At 48.3% G+C, this 20,016-nt stretch overlaps 1 protein-coding gene across 1 annotated transcript; it reads left to right on the top strand.

The window, feature by feature from the left end:
* The first annotated feature begins 1,293 nt into the window (after window positions 1–1,293).
* LOC307221209 (cytochrome P450 2G1-like) lies at window positions 1,294–18,676 on the top strand. Its single transcript, XM_079985589.1, has 9 exons — window positions 1,294–1,519; window positions 9,306–9,468; window positions 9,579–9,728; window positions 10,779–10,939; window positions 11,261–11,437; window positions 13,180–13,321; window positions 14,672–14,859; window positions 16,081–16,222; window positions 18,007–18,676. Exons 1-9 carry the CDS (start codon window positions 1,340–1,342, stop codon window positions 18,186–18,188), a joined length of 1,485 nt encoding a protein of 494 aa, XP_079841715.1. The 5' UTR covers window positions 1,294–1,339; the 3' UTR covers window positions 18,189–18,676.
* Window positions 18,677–20,016: the final 1,340 nt, after the last annotated feature.

Raw genomic sequence — 20,016 nt, forward strand, 5'->3', positions numbered from 1 at the left:
CGTGACCCGGAAGTGTCTCCGGACAGCGCTGGCCCCTGGCCTCTTAAGTGAGATGGGCGCACAACCCCAGAGTCTGTCAAGACTGGCCCGTACGGGCAGGGGTACCTTTACCTTTACCTTTTTATGCTGAATCCACTCCCATATGCAAGTTCTTTGTGATCTTGATTGTCTTCTGTCTGGGATCATCAGGGTTGGCATAACAACTGGGCAGGGCTCCTGTGGATGTGCTGAGATGGTGAAGGGATTATGGCTGACCAGAACCAAGCCACCCCCTTTTGACAGTCCTTGTCATATGGAATAAAATAAAAATGGAACAGTGCAAATCCGATGTATGGTTGATTTTTTCTATGAATTTATAACAGAAGTGTGGCGTATGTAGTGTGTGAGTGTGAGTGTGTGTGAAGTTTGTACAAACTGGATGATGGGGGGGGGGGGGTTTCCTGCTACAATAGTAATCCCACCTGACCCCACACTCTGGATATTTGCACTCCTACAAATAAATCTTACTGCTAGTTCCAGAATTGTTTAACTTGGGATTCACTTGACTTTCTTGCCAATGGCTACATTAGTTGTTTTTCTTCAAATGCAGTTTTGCAGCCCAGGCCTAAGCACACAGAATCATAGAATTGTAGGGACTCTTAAGGGCATCTAGGCCAACCCCCTGCAAAGCAGAAATCTTTTGCCATTAAATCCCTGCTGGGAGATCCAGCTGTTGTAGGCTGTGCTTTAGTTAGCTGGCCACATTTTTGATACCCCTGCGTTGTTCCTTGTATTAGTGAAGAAAGCTGGAAACTGCAAGCTGAAAACAAATGTTTATTTAGCTGTAACATAGAATACGTTAACCACGACCAACCTTCCTCAGATTCTGGCTGCTTTCCTCTCTACTCCAGCCAGGCCTCTCTCCAATCCTTCTTCCTTCCAGCCCCTCCACTCAAAGGAGGCTTTTAGTCTTGCAATCACCCTCAAAAATTTCATAACAACTTTGGAAGCAATAAGCAATTATCAGGAGAGTCCAAATGCGGACAACGTGACATTTGACTAGAAAACACTAGATTAAAATGTTTAAAGTCGATTGGCATGGAAATTGTTTACCCACATCACGAAGAATGTGCACACAAACTCTCGTGCTTCTGGAACAAATATTCACAATCCTGATAACCAGGAAATAGATGATTAACTTTTGGCATAGGTTTATTGGGATTAAAGCTATCAACAGGTTGGCCTTGTGGAGTTACATAATGCAGAAGGTGGGGCCAAATCCAGCCTTGATTCAGTATCTAGAACCCTGTCAAAATGGGACAGTTGTCTGCACTGGGACAGACTGGTAGTGACCTCCATCATGGATCTGGCCAGCATTGTAACTCTCCTTCTTGTCATCTGCCTGACTTGGCTTCTCATTTCGGCAGCAGTGAGGAGCATATCACGCCATGGGAAGCTGCCCCCCGGACCCATGCCACTCCCTGTGATTGGAAATTTCCTGCAGATCAAGTCATCAGAAACTTTGAAATCCCTCCTCAGGGTGAGTTGACTGCCTCTGGAAACCAGGGGCAGAAGGCAGAGTCAGTTTTGGTTCTCTGCTTCTCAGTTTTCCAACCTTAAATTCAGTTCTCAGTATTTCTGGAGAAATTTGCAAACTATTTTTTTTTAAAAAAGAAATCTTCCTGGAAGACTGGAAGAAATTTAAAGGCTATTTGAATAAGTATTGTAATATTAAAGATATGAAACCACTTGAAAGAAACAATAAGGCCTAGGATTAAAATGGAATCAAATTTATAAATAAGAAAATGTACGATAAGGAAAGCTATGTAATATGATTAGGACTGTGATATCGTCTTTTGAAACTCTGATATTGGAAACTGCTACATATAATTACTAAGAAACTCGGATGGAAGAGATTCGAGGAAATCAAATACTATGTTTATGAAGATGGATGGTACTTAATTTTAATTAAGTGGTAATATCTTGCATGTATCTTTTTTCTCTTTCTCTCCTATTTTTTGTTTGCTTTTATTATTGTTAATCTTTTCTTTCTTTACTATGTTTATCTACTGAAAATAATAAATATTATTTGCAAAAAAAAAAAAAAACCTTCATGGAAATTTACCAGCGTTTTAGTGCAAATGTCTCCTTATAAACACATTCCCCCTCGCATGCCCTTTTGACTAATGTGCACATTTTTTCCAAGTGATTTCCCTGAATATTTTCATTTGCATGCACCCTTTCCTGTGGTGTCTTCATTTGTCATTGTCTGGCTGGAGATCTGCATTGCAGAACCTGGATCCATGTGCTTCAGTTTGTGCATGGTTTTGGAAAGTGAAAGGTTGGTAGATTAGCCTTCCAATGAAAGCGGAACCAGATTTCTCCCCTGGCCCTTCTAGGAACAGAGCAGCAAGAGCAGCACCCAGGAGTCAAAGGGAAATTCAAATAATTGAGATGCACGGAGGCCTCAGTTTGCCCCCATCTCTCTCCTCTTCCATCTCCACCCTTGCACAGGAATATGCTCAAAATACATTGCTTCCCCAACTAAGCATCTCTGTGTCTTTTTTGTGGCTTTCTGGATATTCCTGTCTCTCTGCCTCTCACCAAAACACCTTCCTCTATCTCTCTCCTTGTATCCCTGCCTGCCTGCCTGCCTGCCTCTAGTTGGGTAGATTAGATGACGGTTGCCCTATCCATCCAAAAGCTTTTATAAAGAGAGACACCTTTGATGAAACCTGCCTCCCCTTCTTTTCATACACAAGGGAAGTAGATAGCAAATTTCTCCCACCCATTTCCAAACAGGTCTGTGGACAGCCTACAATGACCCATTAATGTTTTAAGATGATATAAAATGACACTATAACCTCAATGCTATGTTTATTATTTTTTTGCAGACTGTATTATTATTATTATTATTTTAAAAGGAAAGTTGACACACCTGGCAATCTTTTGCTTCTCTTTTCTTTGGATCCATATGTTCACCCATTTGCCTGGTGTTTGCCTGATGCCAACTTAGTTAAATAACACAAAAAACCCTGTTAGGACTCACACATTCTTACCTTTGCACTGCCTTTTCTTGGCACAGGTCTGTTTTTGAAAGCTCCCTGTTTGAACACTTTCCCTATTTTGCCCTGGTGCTTTCACCATGAAAGCCCGCTCTTTACTACGGAATCGAGCAAACTGCAATCCTCAAAAAAACCCCAAATTGCTGTTTGTTCCGATTCAGCGTTAAAGAGCAGGTTTTCCTGGGGAAAGTGGAGGTGCCAAAAGAGCGTTACTGCGAGTAGAAGTAACACGAGTAAATCCACTTGCCTACCTTTGCAAGGTTGTTGTGGGGACCAAATGTTGAGGTGCGCTTTCAGCACTCAGCAAGCTAAGCATCATTCTTGCTAACTTCCGAAAGCATTTTTTCTTTTTTTTTAAACAACTCAACAGCAATCCTACATGTTATCCTACATGTTATCTTTCACAACCCTCCCCTTCTTTTTAAACTTTCCAACCTGTTTTGCATCCTGGTAGGCAGCATTTACCTATACAGCATTTAACTATAAGGTCCGTATAGTTAAAGCTATGGTTTTCCCAGTAGTGATGTACGGAAGTGAGAGCTGGACCATAAAGAAGGCTGATCGCCGAAGAATGGATGCTTTTGAATTCTGGTGCTGGAGGAGACTCTTGAGAGGCCCATGGACTGCAAGAAGATCAAACCTCTCCATTCTGAAGGAAATCAGCCCTGAGTGCTCACTGGAAGGACAGATCCTGAAGCTGAGGCTCCAAGACTTTGGCCACCTCATGAGAAGAGAGGACTCCCTGGAAAAGACCCTGATGTTGGGAAAGATGGAGGGCACAAGGAGAAGGGGACGACAGAGGACGAGATGGTGGGACAGTGTTCTGGAAGCTACCAGCATGAGTTTGACCAAACTGCGGGAGGCAGTGGAAGACAGGAGTGCCTGGCGTGCTCTGGTCCAGGGGGTCACAAAGAGTCGGACATGACTAAACAACTAAAAAACAACAGGCAGCATTTTTGAGACTCTAAATTTGGATAGAATCCTAGAATTGTAAAGTTGGAGGGGGACCACCAGGGACATCTAGTCCAACCCCTGGAAGTGCAGGGATCTTTTGCCCAACATGGGACTCGAAACCATGTGTGACGAAAAGGTTGGGTTTTGCTGGACCGGTTGGATCAACAAGCGTTTCTTTCTTTCCCTGCCAGCAAATGGTTAATGAACGGCAGCCTCCGATTGGCCGTGGTTCCAGGAGGGAGCGTTTAAAAGGAGAGGATTTGAAGAGAGACAGGAGAGTTGAGAGGGTTGGTTGAGGTGGGTTGGAATTGAGGTTGGGAGATCGAGTAGGAGACGGGTTGAGCTTGGCTTTAACCATTTGCCTTTGAGAAAGAACTGCGCATTACAGTGGAAATTCTTAAGCAACTCCCCCCCCCCCCTCAACACTCAGCTATGTTTCCCCTGGTGATGAAATACTGGTGTGTCAACACAGTGAGGCATTTTCTTCAGGTGTTGCTGGCATCATATTTCATAAACGTACTCATTTATTTAAATATTTGTGCTCTTACTTTTTTGTTCAATAGCAGGATCCTCACGGCAGCTCGTTGGAGGCCTTGTGGTTTATTTTCCCCTGCAAATAGAAATGGATCAGGCAGTGGGGAGGATTTTGTGTCCCCCCCCCCCAGTGATATTTATTGAATTTTCCACTTTTATCATATTCACATTTTGTTACATAATTCTACAGCTTACTACATTATAACAGCATCAACCTCCTTCTCTCCCTTTTTCTGACGTCCACACATCTTTCTATATTCTTCGCATTTCTATCATCACTTATTTACCTTCGATCTTATTACAGTATTTCACCTTGTTATCGGTAACTCAGTTCCTTATATTTACATTACAAAACATTTCCATTCAAGCCTGCAAATGTTTACAATTTTCTTTCATGTAAAATATAAACTTGTTCCAGTCCTTTTGAAACAGTTCGTCACGCTTTGAGGACGATTTTGAGCAGCAAAATGGTCCACGAAGAAAAGATTAAGTGTCTGGGAATGCCAGTCTAACCCTAACCCTAACCCTGCCAAACCCCAGTTCAAATAATCCAATCAGCGGCTTGGGTGGAGGTAGGGCTGGCCGAGTGGACCACGAGTGAGCAGGCTTCACTCCAGTCCGCTTGAGGTGAATATTGTTAGGATTTTTATCCATCCTTGCTGCTCCAGTAGTAGCACTATGTTTTGTATATCACATGAGTGTCTGAGAGAGCATGAGACAGGAAGTCTCAGTACTGTTGGAGTACTGTTGGAAGTTAGTTTCACTTCTGTTTGTGATGCTGTTTCTGTGTTGTTGTTGTTTAGTTGTTTAGTCGTGTCCGCCTCTTCGTGACCCCCTGGACCAGAGCACGCCAGGCCCTCCTGTCTTCCACTGCCTCCCGCAGTTTGGTCAGACTCATGCTGGTAGCTCCAAGAACACTGTCCCACCATCTCGTCCTCTGTCCTCCCCTTCTCCTTCTGCCCTCCATCTTTCCCATCATCAGGGTCTTTTCCAGGTAGTCTTCTCTTCTGTTTCTGTAAAAGGTAAAGGTAAAGGTACCCCTGCCCGTACGGGCCAGTCTTGACAGACTCTGGGGTTGGTGCGCCCATCTCACTCAAGAGGCCGGGGGCCAGCGCTGTCCGGAGACACTTCCGGGTCACGTGGCCAGCGTGACATCGCTGCTCTGGCCAGAGCCAAAGCCAGAGCCAGAGCCGCACACGGAAACGCCGTTTACCTTCCCGCTTGTAAGCGGTCCCTATTTATCTACTTGCACCCGGGGGTGCTTTCGAACTGCTAGGTTGGCAGGCGCTGGGACCGAACGACGGGAGCGCACTCCGCCGCAGGGATTCGAACTGCCGACCTTTCGATCGGCAAGCCCTAGGCACTGAGGCTTTTACCCACAGCGCCACCTGCGTCCCTTTTGTCCCTTCTGTTTCTGTACTGGTGCTCAAAGAGCACAGACATGCTGATGGATTCTGTGTATATACATGACTGTAAATAAAGTAGTTTTAGAACTACGATTGACTCTTTCTTCTGCTATGAGATGCCAGAAGACAAGTGTGCTCCTCTCAGGAGAAAGCGGATGCTTATCACCGGTCTCTCTGGACTGAGGGAGATTTACGGCCAGGGAGAACCACCGGAGAAATACCCCTGAGTCTTGGGAAGTTGGTGGCCTTCCCGGGCGTGTTTCCAACAAATATAAGGGGGGCGGAGCCAATAGTAATCGTGCAGTCGGCTCCAGAGCTTCACCCACCCAAACCCTCCCTTTGTCTATTGCTTGATTGCAGCTTAACCATTTTCCTTCCAGGTCAGCGGGCGTTGCTATGGTCATATGCTGGTTGCTGTTAAAGGACTGGGAAGGAATTTTTCCAGCATTGGCAGGTTTCGCCTTCCCCGTAGCAATTGTCACAACTTTGGCGGTTTTATGCCTTGGGCAGAATCCTTTAGTCTATCTTCCCTAAGTGGGTGTGGGTGTGTGGGTGTGTGTGTGTGTGAGAGAGAGAGAAGTGGTGACTCAACCCACCACATGGCGGCAATTCCAGGGTTCCCCGTTAGAGGCTTTTTTTTTGAAAAGGGAGTCACTGGACATACGCTGAAAGGTTGTCAGTGAACTCCCCTGCGTTGTGCGGAAAAGGGGCTGGCTGGCTGGCTGGCTGCACGAACAGACGTCTTGCGGTGTGCACTCCCTGGATCTGATTAACCCCGATGTGCTTCAGTCCACTGAGCAGGGAGCTGGGAGGGATACACGCCCAATGCCTGAGCTAAGGTTTTCCAACATCTGAAAGGGTTGATAAAGTTGTGGCCAATTTTAATCCCATAACACGTTGTCATGAGTTATTCATTCCTTCTGGTGGTCTCTTGGGAGTCGGGGGTCTCCTCCTGGGCATGCAGTTGTGAGTTGGAATATCCTTTTTTTGCAGTCTGAATCAATCAGTCCAAACCCTAGCCCTCCAAAAGCAGCAGAAACAAGCTTGTTGCATCTTCCATGTGATAGGACCCTCGTACCTACGGGACCGCCTCTCCTGGTATGCCCCACAGAGGAACCTACGGTCTTCAAATAAAAACATCTTGAAGGTCCCAGGCCACAGGGAGGTTAGGCTGGCCTCGACCAGAGCCAGGGCTTTTTCAGCTGCGGCTCCAACCTGGTGGAACGCTCTGTCACAAGAGACCAGGGCCCTGCAGGACTTGACATCTTTCCGCAGGGCCTGCAAGACAGAGCTGTTCCACCTGGCATTTGGTCAGGGCGCAGCCTGACCCCCTCCTTTGGCAATCTTTACAAAACTTTAGTTTATAGTTGCCATCAATTTGGATTTTAATTAACTTTTATAATGTTTTTATAATGTTGCACTGTTTTGGTGTTGTTAGCCGCCCTGAGCCCGGCTTCGGCTGGGGAGGGCGGGATATAAATAAAATTTTTTATTATTATTATTATTATTATTATTATTATTATTATTATTATAGCTGTGTCTGAAGAAAGCTACCATCTCATCTCCTGGTGCTCTTTTCTCCAGGCTAAACATGCCCCTCAACCATTCCTCATAAATAAGGCTTGTCTTCCAGGCTCTTGATCATCTTAGTTGCCCTCCTCTGCACGCCTTCTGGCTTGTGAAGATCCTTCTTAAACTGTGGTGCCCCAAACTGGACATAGGACTCCAGGTGGGCTCTGAACAAGGTGGAATAAAGCAGTACTATGACTTCTCTCCATCTGGACACTAAACAGCCAGGGAGGACCACCGGAGAGATACCCCTGAGTCTTGGGTAGTTGGTGGCCTTCCCGGGCGTGTTTCCAACAAATATAAGGGGGGGTGGAGCCAATAGTAAGCATGCAGTCGGCTACGGAGCTTAACCCACCAAATAACTATGAGTTCCCTTGATCTGGAGGCTAAACTTCTGTGGATGAAGCCTAGAATTGCATTTTCAGCCTAGAGTCACGTTTTAGAGCCTTCTGGGTCAGAGCCGTTTCAAAAGACAACATTAAACCCATTTCTGTCCACACTCCACAAGAGGGTTTAGTCAGAAATGACACTTAACCTCGCAGAACTGTCCCACACAGAGCCAGTCTGTGTGAGACGTACCAGTCTCAAAATTTTATCAAAACAGGAATGGAAACTTGCTTTCATGCATTTTGTCCCCTTGCTTGATAAAGTGCATTTTGGTGGCAGGTAGAGGCCCTCTGAGCATGTGCCGAAAGCCTCCTGCCTGGCATCTCTCTCCTTCCCACAAATAAGAGTCTGAGGGAATTGAGTGAACAGATTTGAACACAGAGATGAATGTTCAAACCGCCCTGCTGGATCAGACCAAGGCCCAGCCTGTTTCCAGCATTTATGCTCTCGGCTTTTGTAAGAGTGCCAATGACCGCTCCCCACTTAAAACGGGGGGCGCCTTTTGCGGGGACGCGTGCAGCCCTGGATCTGGAGTGGCCCCATCAGCATAGGCTTTGCCTTCCCTCAGGTGGGATACCTGGAGGTCCCCGCCTACCCCAGTGAGTTGTCCAATCCCACCTGGGGGAAGCGTTGCCAGGGAAACCAGGCCAGGTAGGGGGAGGGATTACCTGCCCACACAATAGAGGGTGGATCTTAATTGTTAATCCTCACTTGGCTCCAGAGCTTCTCCCACCCTACCCACCCTCAGTTAATGCCTTCTTTTGCAGGTTATCTTTTCTTCATAGGTTTTGCAGGTTAACCTGTCTCCACAGGTATGCGGGCGCTGCTACGATAAGGTCGCTGTTAAAGGGCCGGAAAGGAATTTCCCTGCATTGGCAGGTTTCGCCTTTCCCGTAGCAAAACGTCACAACTTTGGCGGTATCAGGCCTTGGGCGGAATCCTTTAGTCCATCTTCCTCTTTGCGGCGGCGATACCAGGGTTCCCCGTTAAAGGGGTTTTTGAAGGGAGGCTTTGGCCGTACGCCGAAAGGTCGTCATTGCTCTCCCCTGCGGCGGCGTAACGGGGGCGGCTATCTCTGCTTGAACATATGTTCTCCAGAGCCGGCCTATCCCCCCACACACTGGATAACCCTGATGCTCCCTAGGTCCCCGGCTGGGGACTAGGGAGGGAGAACGCCCAATGCCTGAGCCAAGGTCTACCCACATTTGAAATTTAATAAAGTTGTGGCCAATTTAATCCCATAGCGCGTTGTCTAGAGTCGTTATTCCACATGACGGGGGGGGGGGGACCACTCGGGATCTGGGGACTCCGCCTGTCCACGCAATGAATTGTAAGAAAAAGAAAGAGTGGATTAAAGACTGTTCTGTTTTTAAAATTTTAAAAAGTAGCCTTTGGCCTTTCTCCTATGCAGCTGCGTGACAAATACGGCCCAGTGTTCACCGTCTACTTTGGAAATCGCCCGATTGTGGTCCTCTGTGGACATGAAGCTGTGAAGGAGGCCCTGATAGACAAGGCAGAAGAATTTAGCGGAAGGAAAACCAACCCCACGCTGCAAAGGACCTTTGATGGCTATGGTGAGGAGGAGGAACCCAGGGTGGTCCGACTTGCAATACAGGAGTCTTGTATCTGTTGTTTCCTGGCTGCTATTCAGTCCCTCTCCCCTTTCTTCTCCCCATACCTGCAGGGGTGGTGTTTTCTGAGGGAGAGCGCTGGAAGCAGCTGCGACGCTTCTCCCTCACCGTCTTGAGGAATTTTGGCATGGGGAAAAAAACAATTGAGGATCGGATCCGAGAGGAAGCTCAGTTCCTGCTGGAGGAATTTCATAAGACCAACCGTGAGTAGGCCAAGTGAAGGGCAGGGAGGAGGAGGTCAGCCCCACCAGGCTGGACAGAAGCACGAGCTCCGAAGCCCAGACAGGCTGGGGAAGGGAAGCCTTTTTGTCCCAAAGGCAATGACAATTTCTGGGCTCAAGGATAACAAGCAGGGAGGAAAGAGCACAGACATTGCCCCCAAAATAACGGATAAGGAGAGATAAAGGGGGATGCGGGTGGCGCTGTGGGTTAAACCACAGAGCCTAGGACTTGCCGATCAGAAGGTCGGCAGTTCGAATCCCCGCGACAGGGTGAGCTCCCGTTGCTCGGTCCCTGCTCCAGCCCACCTAGCAGTTCGAAAGCACGTTAAAGTGCAAGTAGATAAATAGGTACCACTCTGGCGGGAAGGTAAGCGTAAGGTAAACGGCATTTCTGTGAGCTGCTCTGGTTCGCCAGAAGCAGCTTAGTCATGCTGGCCACATGACCCGGAAGCTGTACGCCAGCTCCCTGGGCCAATAAAGCGAGATGAGCACCACAACCCCAGAGTTGGCCACGACTGGACCTAATTGTCAGGGGTCCGAGCAACGGGAGCTCACCCCGTCATGGGGATTCGAACTGCCGACCTTCAGATCGGCAAGTCCTAGGCTCTGTGGTTTAACCGACAGCGCCACCCACGTCCCTAACATACATAAAACTATTAACAAATAAAAGTAGAGTTTGGAATAGTTCTCTGTAGCAAATATGCAATGAAACATGGTTGGGAGGCCCAGAGCCACAGCACAAATTGTTTAAAAGGCCTGGGTGAGTAAAAAGGCGTTCACCAGATGCAGCACAAGAGAGACCATAATGACAGCACTGAGTGAGCTCTCTGGGAAGGCTCCTCCATAGCCAGCGAAGGTCTTCATTCTAGTAGCCTGGTGAGCAATAGGTATCTTAAGTTCTGGGTAGGGACTGCAGATGATCTTTTGAGAAGAGTTTGGGAGAGGACTTTGCAGGTGTTCCACAGTTCCTCACACTTCCCAAGATACCTTGGCCCCTTCAGCACAATGCGTCTTCCTTCCCTGGCATTGCAGAGAAGCCTTTCGACCCCACCTTCACCCTCAGCCGCGCCGTCTCCAACGTTATCTGCTCCATCGTCTTTGGCGACCGCTTTGACTACGAAGACAAGGATTTCCAGTCCCTGATGAAGATGATGAACGAAAGTTTCCGTGAGATGAGCACCGCCTGGTCTCAGGTACCCGGTCTCAAAGCAGACAGAGCACGAATCCATTTCCCAATCAGACACCCTTCTGATATTGTTGGAATGGAGCTCCCATCATCTTAATCATCCCTGAGCATTGGCCTTGTGGGCTGTGCTCTGTGCCTGATGGGATTTGGAGTCTAAGCTCATGTGGAGAGCAGAAGGGCACCAGGCTGGACAAGGGTCTGAAAGCCAGCCGTAGTTTATAACAGCTACTTATCATCTAGTGGGGCCTCCTTGGCCAGCAAGGAAGCTCTCCTGACCCTCAGGAGACATTCCTGGTCAGCTACCGGTGCCTTTTCTTTCTTCTTGCAGTTCTATGACATGTATGCCAGCATTCTGAAGTACTTTCCAGGGCCACACACCAAGATCTATGACCTTCTGGAAGACATGAGAGCCTACATTGCCAAGAGAGTGAAGAAGAACAAGGAGACCCTTGACCTCAATGCCCCTCGTGACTTCATTGACTGCTTCCTCATCCAGATGGAAAAGGTAACCTGTTGGCCTATGACATGAGGTGGGATTTCCACAGGGAGCTGTAGGGTTGACACAAGGATCACTAAGTCACACATCACTTACAAAGCGATGCAATCTCTGGACTGCCACAGGGGCTCTGCAGATTCTGCTGCTTGCTAGCACACCTTGCTGATAATACACTTTGCAACGGCTTCATGATCAGGTGTGCCACCATTTCAGTCACTGGTGAACCTAGAGTGTGCTAGGCAAGCATGTGAAATTATTGTGCAAAGTTCAGTGAATGCTGCTCACCAACTGAGAGGCTTGTGCCTTATTGCACTGGGTGAATTGTGTGGCAAGTTCCCGCCCCACCCCCAGTGGAAATAACGACACATGACACGTTTATTAAGGTTAATGGGCTAAATAAGGCCACAACTTTATTGGTTACAGGTGAAGAGAGGTATTGGCTTAGACATTGGTCCTAACAGACTATATCTGGCTTCAGCCCGTCTGCTAGAAGTCTGGGAAGGGTTTACCACCAGTAGGGGGAGTCCTGCTGATGCACATCAACTAGGAACTCTCATGGGGTCACCAATAGGGGGCGTGCCTTAGGCCCTCACCTCCCCATGCTTCGGACAGGGCCACACACCCCAGAATCCTTTATCGGACCACCCGTCAATATGCAGGGCAGGTGATGGCACTACCTCCCCTCTTCCATCTACAGAGCAATACCAATACCTAACCGCCAATACCAAGAAAGTTGTGACGATTTGCTATGAGGTAGGCGAAAACCAAGTGGCTGGTGCCAATTTGCCAGGTGGAAAAATTCCTACCAGGCCACTCAATGGCGACCAACCAAGGTCCATAGCAAGGTCAAAAACCTTATAGGGCGGTAGGGTGGGAAAAGCAGGAACAGCTGACGGGCAGCAAAGAGGGAGATCCCTGGCCGTGTCCTGGTTTAAATAGGGCAGGCCACACCTCCAGAGCCAGCCGATTTGGCTGGCCAGGAGGTGAAGCGGTCGGGAACACCCCCCCAATTGCGCGGGGGCTGGGTTCCAGCCACCGTGCACGTGGTGGAGCCATGAAGCCGCAACTCCAGTTCGTGTGACAGACCTCAGCAACTCAGCATTTTGGCTAATCTACTTTATTTACATATAAACACACACGGAGCACTGCAACATGACTCCCTCCCTCTCTAGCATCAGACAGGAAAGAGAAAAAGAACAAAGGACAATAGTCCCACTTCACAGAACACAGTAACACAAACATCCTGTCTCTGTCACTTCCCACCCTGTGGAGTCGAAACATATACCGTCATGTGATAGACAACAATCCCATGACTGCAATCACGGAGCAGGAATTCTAACATACAGAAGACCTTTTTGGTAGTCACACCCACCCCGTGGAAAGCCCTCCTGGAAAAGGTCAAAGAGTTCCACAGCTATATAATTTTTCACAGACATCTGGAGGCAGCCCTAGTTTGAGAAGCTTTCACTGGTTGTTGTTGGTTTTCCGTATTTTTGTTGGAAGCCACCCAGAGCGGCTGGGGCAACCCAGTCCGATGATTGGGGCATAAGAAATTTATCAGCATTATCATTAATGATCTGATGGGCTGACATGTGTCCAGCTTGCCTAGTTTCTCTTCACCCCCACCAGACAAGTGACGTCCTTCTTCCATAAAAGGACTATGCCAGAGGCAGCAGCCCTGAAGCCAACTCCCCCTACGTCTCACCCACATGGGGGAATCCTGATGACATTGGCTTCCTGTCTGTCTTCAGGAGAAAGGCAACCCGTCCAGCGAATTCAACACCAAGAACCTAGAACTCACCACACTCAATTTGTTCTTTGCTGGGACGGAGACCGTCAGCTCCACCCTGAGATACGGGTTTCTGTTTCTGATGAAACACCCCGAAGTGCAAGGTAAGGAAGGGAACCAGCACACTGCCGCCATGCTGATTAAAGCCCAACCTAGCCTGCTGAGGGCTGGGGAGTGAGTAAGTAAGGGGGAGATACGGCAGAGGTGTGTAAAGTTAGGCTTGGTGTGGAGAAAGTGGGTAGGAACAGTTCTAACCCAACAGAGCCATCCAGTGAAGCTGAATGTTGGGAGATACACAGTGATGAACTATGGAACTCACCGACACAAGATATTCCATCTGAGTTGAATTAATTATTGAATTGAACTGAATTTTATTATTACAGTTACAGATCAGTTCCGGCTCACTTACAATATCAGGAAAATCATAAAACACAACAGGAATTCATTGAATTGCAATTGGGTATAACAGGGACAATTCATATATAGGGGCAGTTAAAAATATATATTAAATCTGGATCACTAAAATATAACCTAAAATTGTCGTTTAAAACCTTAATCATTTTGGTAGTACAGCTTGTTCCCTAAGTTTTATAGCAATCGCACAGAATTTGGCCACCTTAGCGTGATCTCTAGGTCCTTGTCCTCTACCAGGAGATCTAGACATTGAAGTTCAGACCCATTTGGAGATTTTTGTATACTGTAACAGGAGTGATAAATACCGAGCGTGTATCCCCGTAGAAATGGCAGCGTAACAAGACATGAGAGACAGTTTCTACCTCCATCAATCCGCAGGGGCAGACTCGTTCCACGTAAGGTTTGCCCTTGAATCTGCCCTGCAATAAGGCAAATGGCAGCACGTTGAATCTAGCGAGGGTAAATGACCGTCTGTATTTGGGTATTTGTAGTTTTGACAAATAATTTGCTGGGGTAAATCCTCTCCCATTATCTTTTATTGCTGGGTGTTTATTCATCTCCCTCACGTGGCAGAATCTGTAATTTTTTTTTACACCTGTCTTGTTTTAATTTGCGTAAGCTGCCTTCAGTCTGGAGAAATAAAGAAACATTTAGCTAGGTTCAAGCTGAAAACTGAACTGCGTTTTGGTGCTAGAAATCTTAAGTATAGTCATACCTGGGGTTAGATGTGCTTCAGGTTGAGTGGAGCGCGTTACTTCCGGGTTTCGCCGCTCACGCATGCGCAGATGCTCCAAATGACATCACGCGCATGCGCGGAAGCAGCAAAACATGACGGGGCTCTGGAACGGATCCCATTTGCATCCAGAGGTACCACTGTAAACGGATAGCTCAGGCAGTGGACTATGAGACTCGGGGTCATGGATTCAAGCCCCATGTTGGGCCAAAGATTCCTGCATTACTGTGGGTTGGGCTAGATGACCCTCGTGGTCCCTTCTGACTCTGATTCTCTGACCCTTCTCTGATCTAAATGCATTGGACAGCAAAAATGCACCAGGAGATTGACCAAGTGATTGGCCAGAACCGTGCCCCCAACATTGAAGACCGGAGCCAGATGCCTTACGTGGACGCTGTCATTCACGAAGTCCAGAGGGTCAGTGACCTCATCCCCATGAACGTGGCCCACTCTGTGATGCGCGACACGGAATTCAGAGGCTACATCATCCCTAAGGTATCAGTTGTGGGGCAGAGGGGAGAAAAAGTGTCTGGGACAGAAGAAAATGGGTGGTTGTTGTTGTTTAAAAGAGATTAGCAACATTCACAGATTTGTGCCTTGCCACCAACATCTGCCCGCAACAGTTGAGTCTTCATCCGACACAGAATCCACCTGTTGCAGGCAGGATGAGGTGATGTTGGCTACTGTTATTGGCGGGTATTTGGCAAAGGAAAAGGACTGGACACCCTCCAGGAGAGTCTTAAAGATTTGCCAATCCATTAAGCAGCCAGACCCACCTATTGCCCTCTAGGTGTCTCGCATGGCCATTCTGGCTGGGATTGACCAGAGTTGCATTTCAAAACCTCTAGAGGGTACCAGGTTGGCAAAAGCTGCCAACATAGCACTTAAAAACAACAAGAACACAACAGCCAATCCTCAAAGGATGACCAGGGCCCAGCTGGTAAAGTCTCAGCTAGTTTACAGGGTGCATGGGGACTAAAGCGGTCAACTTACAGATTTGAAAATAAGGGACCAGCAGCCTCAAAAATAAGGGATCAGCAGCCAAAATAAGGGATTTTCAGAGCACAGCTATGTTCAACTTCTGAGCCCCTCCCAGCCAAAGGCAGAAAGCCCAGCCAGCAGCCAAGCAACACAGTTGGAGCCTCCCTCCTCCCTGGTCAGCAGGGAGGGAGGGAGAGGAGCTGCTTCCTTTGAATCCCGGGAAATTTAAGGGACATCATCAATAAGGGACAGCAGTGGGACACTGCGCTGGGATAAGAGACTTTCCTGCCAAATAAGGGACGGTTGACAGCTATGATGGGGACACATCTGTCCTCCAACACCTGGCCTCACCCTCCAGACATGCCACTTGAAGCAGCTGGCTCACTCTGCCTAATGGCAAGGCTGGACCTCCTCTTGGCTTAAACTACAGCCAGAGGTGGATTGCCTCCCTGACCCCAGACGGATGCCCACAGTGATGCTTCTGTAGAGGGGGGGGGACCTGTAGATCAACTGACCGTTTGACCAGATTGCATGAGATTTCTGTGGGTCAGCTACCCACATGGTGCCTTCACATACAGGCAGGGCAGTCTGTAGATGTCACAGGGAGGAGTTGGCCGGTGGTCAAATGTGGCTGGCAGTCCACCAGTTGAGAGAAGGGGTGGAGAGCTTCTCGCTCTCGACTTTCCCCGAATCGTTGCAATTCTGACCTCAATATTCTCTCCCTCTTTTTCCTAGGGGACAGAAATCTACCCTATGCTCCACACTGTCCTGTTCGACCCCAAGAAGTTTAAAAGCCCATTTGCTTTCAACCCAGAGAACTTCCTGGATGAGAATGGGCGCTTCAAGAAGAATGACGCTTTCATGCCATTCTCCTCAGGTATATAATATTTATTTATTTATTTATTTATTTATTTATTTCTACCCCTCCCATCTGGCTGGGTTTCCCCAGCCACTCTGGACTGCTTCCAACAGAATATCAAAATACAATAATCTATTAAACATTAAAAGCTTCCCTAAATAGGGCTGCCTTCAGATATCTTCTAAGTGTGGTGTAGTGGTTAAGAGCGGTAGTCTCGTAATCTGGGGAACTGGGTTCACGTCTCCGCTCCTCCACATGCAGCTGCTGGGTGACCTTGGGCCAGTCACACTTCTCTGAAGTCTCTCAGCCCCACTCACTTCGCAGAGTGTTTGTTGTGGGGGAGGAAGGGAAAGGAGAATGTTAGCCGCTTTGAGACTCCTGAAGGGGAGTGAAAGGCGGGATATCAAATCCAAACTCTTCTTCTTCTTCTTCTTCTAAAAGTCTGGTAGTTGTTTTCCTCTTTGACATCTGGTCGGAGAGCATTCCACAGGGCGGGTGCCACTACCGAAAAGGCCCTCTGTGTGGTTCCCTGTAACTTGGCTTCTTGCAGCGAGGGAACCGACAGAAGGCCCTCGGTGCTGGACCTCAGTGTCTGGGGAGAACAATAGGGGTGGAGACACTCCTTCAGGTATACTAGACCAAGGCCTCCTCTTAAACCAGATTTCCTCAACCTCGGCCCTCCAGATGTCTTGAGACTACAATTCCCATCATTCCTGATCACTGGTTCTGCTAGCTAGGGATCATGGGAGTTGTAGGCCAAAAACATCTGGAGGGCCGAGGTTGAGGAAGCCTGTCTTAAACACTTTTTTATTTTTGTTTTGGAAATGAGAACCTCTCCCATCCTCTCCTCCTTCACTTTTTGAAGTTGTGAATGTTGGACTTGTGTTCGACCGAGCGACTCTTCCAGAATCGCTCTTCTCTGATGTAATTAACAACCTGAGCCTCTGATAAGGCTCCAAGCACGTTCCCCATTCTGCAGAGTATCCAGCACAGGGAAGGAGCTGAGATAGCATGAGCTACATGCTAAGAGTTTTATTACTAAGCTATGCAGACAGAAAAGAAATATATCCTCTCTCTGTGAGAGCAGAGTGCAACCAAACAACAAAGGATCAGGAAACCAGTAACGTCACATCCATCTCCCGTGAGACTTCCAACAGTATGGAATCTCTGGAATGTAAACAGAGTCTTGTGACTCCAAGAACTGCACAGTGGCAACAAAGAGAAACTAACAGTGAACCTGGGTCTCCTACAGAAAACAAACCTTCATTGCACTGTGGCTTTTTACTTGGTCGGTTGTAGTGTTTCCACATACCCTACTCCCTAACACACACCATAATAAATAAATGTGGGAATGGGGAGACGTTAATAACAAATATATGGGCAAAATCTGCTGGAAGGAAGTATTGGTTGTAGGTGGGGCTGCCAACTTTGGGCGGCCAAAGTAAGGAACAAGTCTGGGGTTGGAGGGGGGAGACAATTGGTTCCTTTCCAGCTCTACAATTCTATGAATCTATAAGCCCATTTTACATACACAGTCTAAAGAAATACTTCCTTTTGCCACCCTAGATCTCCTGTCCCTAAGTTTCACTAGATGACACACACGCTCACACAAAGAGATCTGCCAAAACAACAACAACAGGGTTTCAGTCCTATAAGAGAGGAAAACTCCCCTCCCTCCATTCACATGGATTTCAGCTGTTCTATTCATACCCCAAGGACGTTGGACTTGACCGAAACCTGGCCTCTAACCCCAAAACCCATGTCTTCCCTCCCTGCTGATTCTTCTCCCTTTCGCCTTGCAGGGAAACGGGTGTGTCTGGGTGAAACGCTGGCCCGAATGGAGCTCTTCCTCTTTTTCACCACCACCCTGCAGAGATTCCGGCTGAAGCCCCTTGTGGACTCCAAGGACATTGACACAACCCCCCAGGAGTCCGGCTTTGCCACCATCCCGCCCTTCTACAAGCTCTGCATCGTCCCGCGTTGAGTGGAGACCAAATCTTTCCTCCCCTGCCACTGTGCTCTTGCACAAGCTGGTTTCTCTGGCTGCTCAGGGAGAGGGGAGCTGTCTTCTTCCCTTTCCTAGCCCTCGCCCAAGGGCTTTTGAAACGGGCGTCTTCAAGATTTTGCTCTCAAATTAGGCCTCGTTGCTACCTGTGGACTGGGCTTCCTTCGGCTGGGTCTATGCCTCTCTGCGTTTATCATCCTTCTTTCCCCATTGCTGCCCTTCCCATCCTCTCCTCTGCTGAGCCCAAAGAACTTCAGTGCCTCTTGAATTTCCATCCCCTTGCAAAATGTGTTTAAGCTTTGACCTTACGCCTGAAAAGAAAAGAAAAACTTGCCGCATTTGCTTCTGGACTTGTTGGTTGTTATATGCTGGCAGGTCCCAAGAATCGACATGGTAGACCCCCAACCATGGCTCCTGCCCTGTTGCTGTGGACTTTCAAATAAAACATGATGGAAAGTGGGCGTAAAGCCAGGTGTCCCTGTTATGTGGCGTTCACACGAGACAAGCAAAGGAAGTACCACATTTTTCACTCTATTAGATGCACTGGATCATAGGACGCACCTACCGTATTTTTTGCTCTATGGGATGCACTGGACCATACGACGCACCTTGCTTTAGAGTGGGAGAACACAAAACTGCGAACGCAAAACTGCAGGAGAAACGGAGCCCCTTCCATTTCTCCTCCCGCTTGGCTGAAGGGGCGCTGCGCAGCTCTCCCTCTCTGCTGAAGCCAGGAGAGTCTTGCTCTCCTGGCTTCAGGTGGCTATCCCTGAAGCCTGGAGATCGAGAGGGGTCGGTGCACACTGACCCCTCTTGCTCTCCAGGCTTCAGCGAAAGCAACGCGAAGCCAAGGAGCGTGGAGGGAGCTCTCCCTCTGCGCTTCGGAGGCTTCGCGTTGCTATCGCTGAAGCCAAGGAGCCTGCATTCATTTCCCCTTAATTTTTGGAGGGGGAAAAGTGCGTCCTATAGAGCAAAAAATACAATAGTTTTTAGGGGAGGAAAACAATAAATAAGAAAGCAACGCAAAGCATCCTGAGCTAAGAGGGAAGAGCTCCTCCATCTTCACTCAGGAGATGCAAGCGGGATCAATGTGCACCGATTCCTCTTGCCCTCCTGGCTTCAGTGAAAGGGCGCTTTCCCCACACCTCCCGCAAGAGCCACATGCTCTATCCCTTCCCCCATCTCCCGCAAAAGCCAGGGATAGCCGTGTGAAGCCTCCGCAGGGCAGTGGGATGAAGGCTCCCCGCTGCCCTGCGGAGGCGGCACGCGGATCGCTGTGAACCCACTGGCTGTCCTGGCTTCTTGCTTGGCCGCGCGCAGCCTCTCCCGGGCAAGGGGAGCCTTCATTCCCTGCCCGTGAGAGGCTGCACACAGCTAAGGCTCCTCCAAGAGCCGCACTCCCTTTAAAGAGCGGAGTGTGTGTGCTCTTGGGGGCTTTTCCCGAGGAGAGAGAAGAGCAGCCCCTCTGCTGCACACACGTTCCATGCGGCTCTTTAAAGGGAGCGCTGAGCAGAGCCTCCCGCCTGCATTCACTCCATAAGACGCACACACATTTCCCCTTACTTTTTAGGAGGGGTAAAGTGCGTCTTATAGAGCGAAAAATACGGTAATTCACCTGCAGGCTTCCTTTGGTGAAAAGGTCTAAGCTCAGCTTTGCTCCCACCTCTTATTCACCCCCTTTCTGTTCTTCAGCACCCAACATGACTCTCATAATATAGTGGCATCATCAACTAGTACGGAAAAGGTTTTTGTTTTCTGTTTGCAATCAAACTATATTTTATTATATACCGTATCGGCCCAAATATAA

Source organism: Podarcis cretensis, assembly GCF_951804945.1.
Source record: "Podarcis cretensis genome assembly, chromosome: 8".
NCBI lineage: Eukaryota > Metazoa > Chordata > Lepidosauria > Squamata > Lacertidae > Podarcis > Podarcis cretensis.

What these genes read in the sequence shown, in the direction of transcription:
- LOC307221209 (XM_079985589.1), top strand. Translation starts at nt 1,340, where the DNA reads ATGGATCTGGCCAGCATTGTAACTCTCCTTCTTGTCATCTGCCTGACT. An exon ending in AAGGACCTTTGATGGCTATG is followed by an intron (nt 9,469 to 9,578) that starts GTGAGGAGGAGG and finishes CCATACCTGCAG; the next exon opens with GGGTGGTGTTTTCTGAGGGA. An exon ending in TGAGCACCGCCTGGTCTCAG is followed by an intron (nt 10,940 to 11,260) that starts GTACCCGGTCTC and finishes TTCTTCTTGCAG; the next exon opens with TTCTATGACATGTATGCCAG.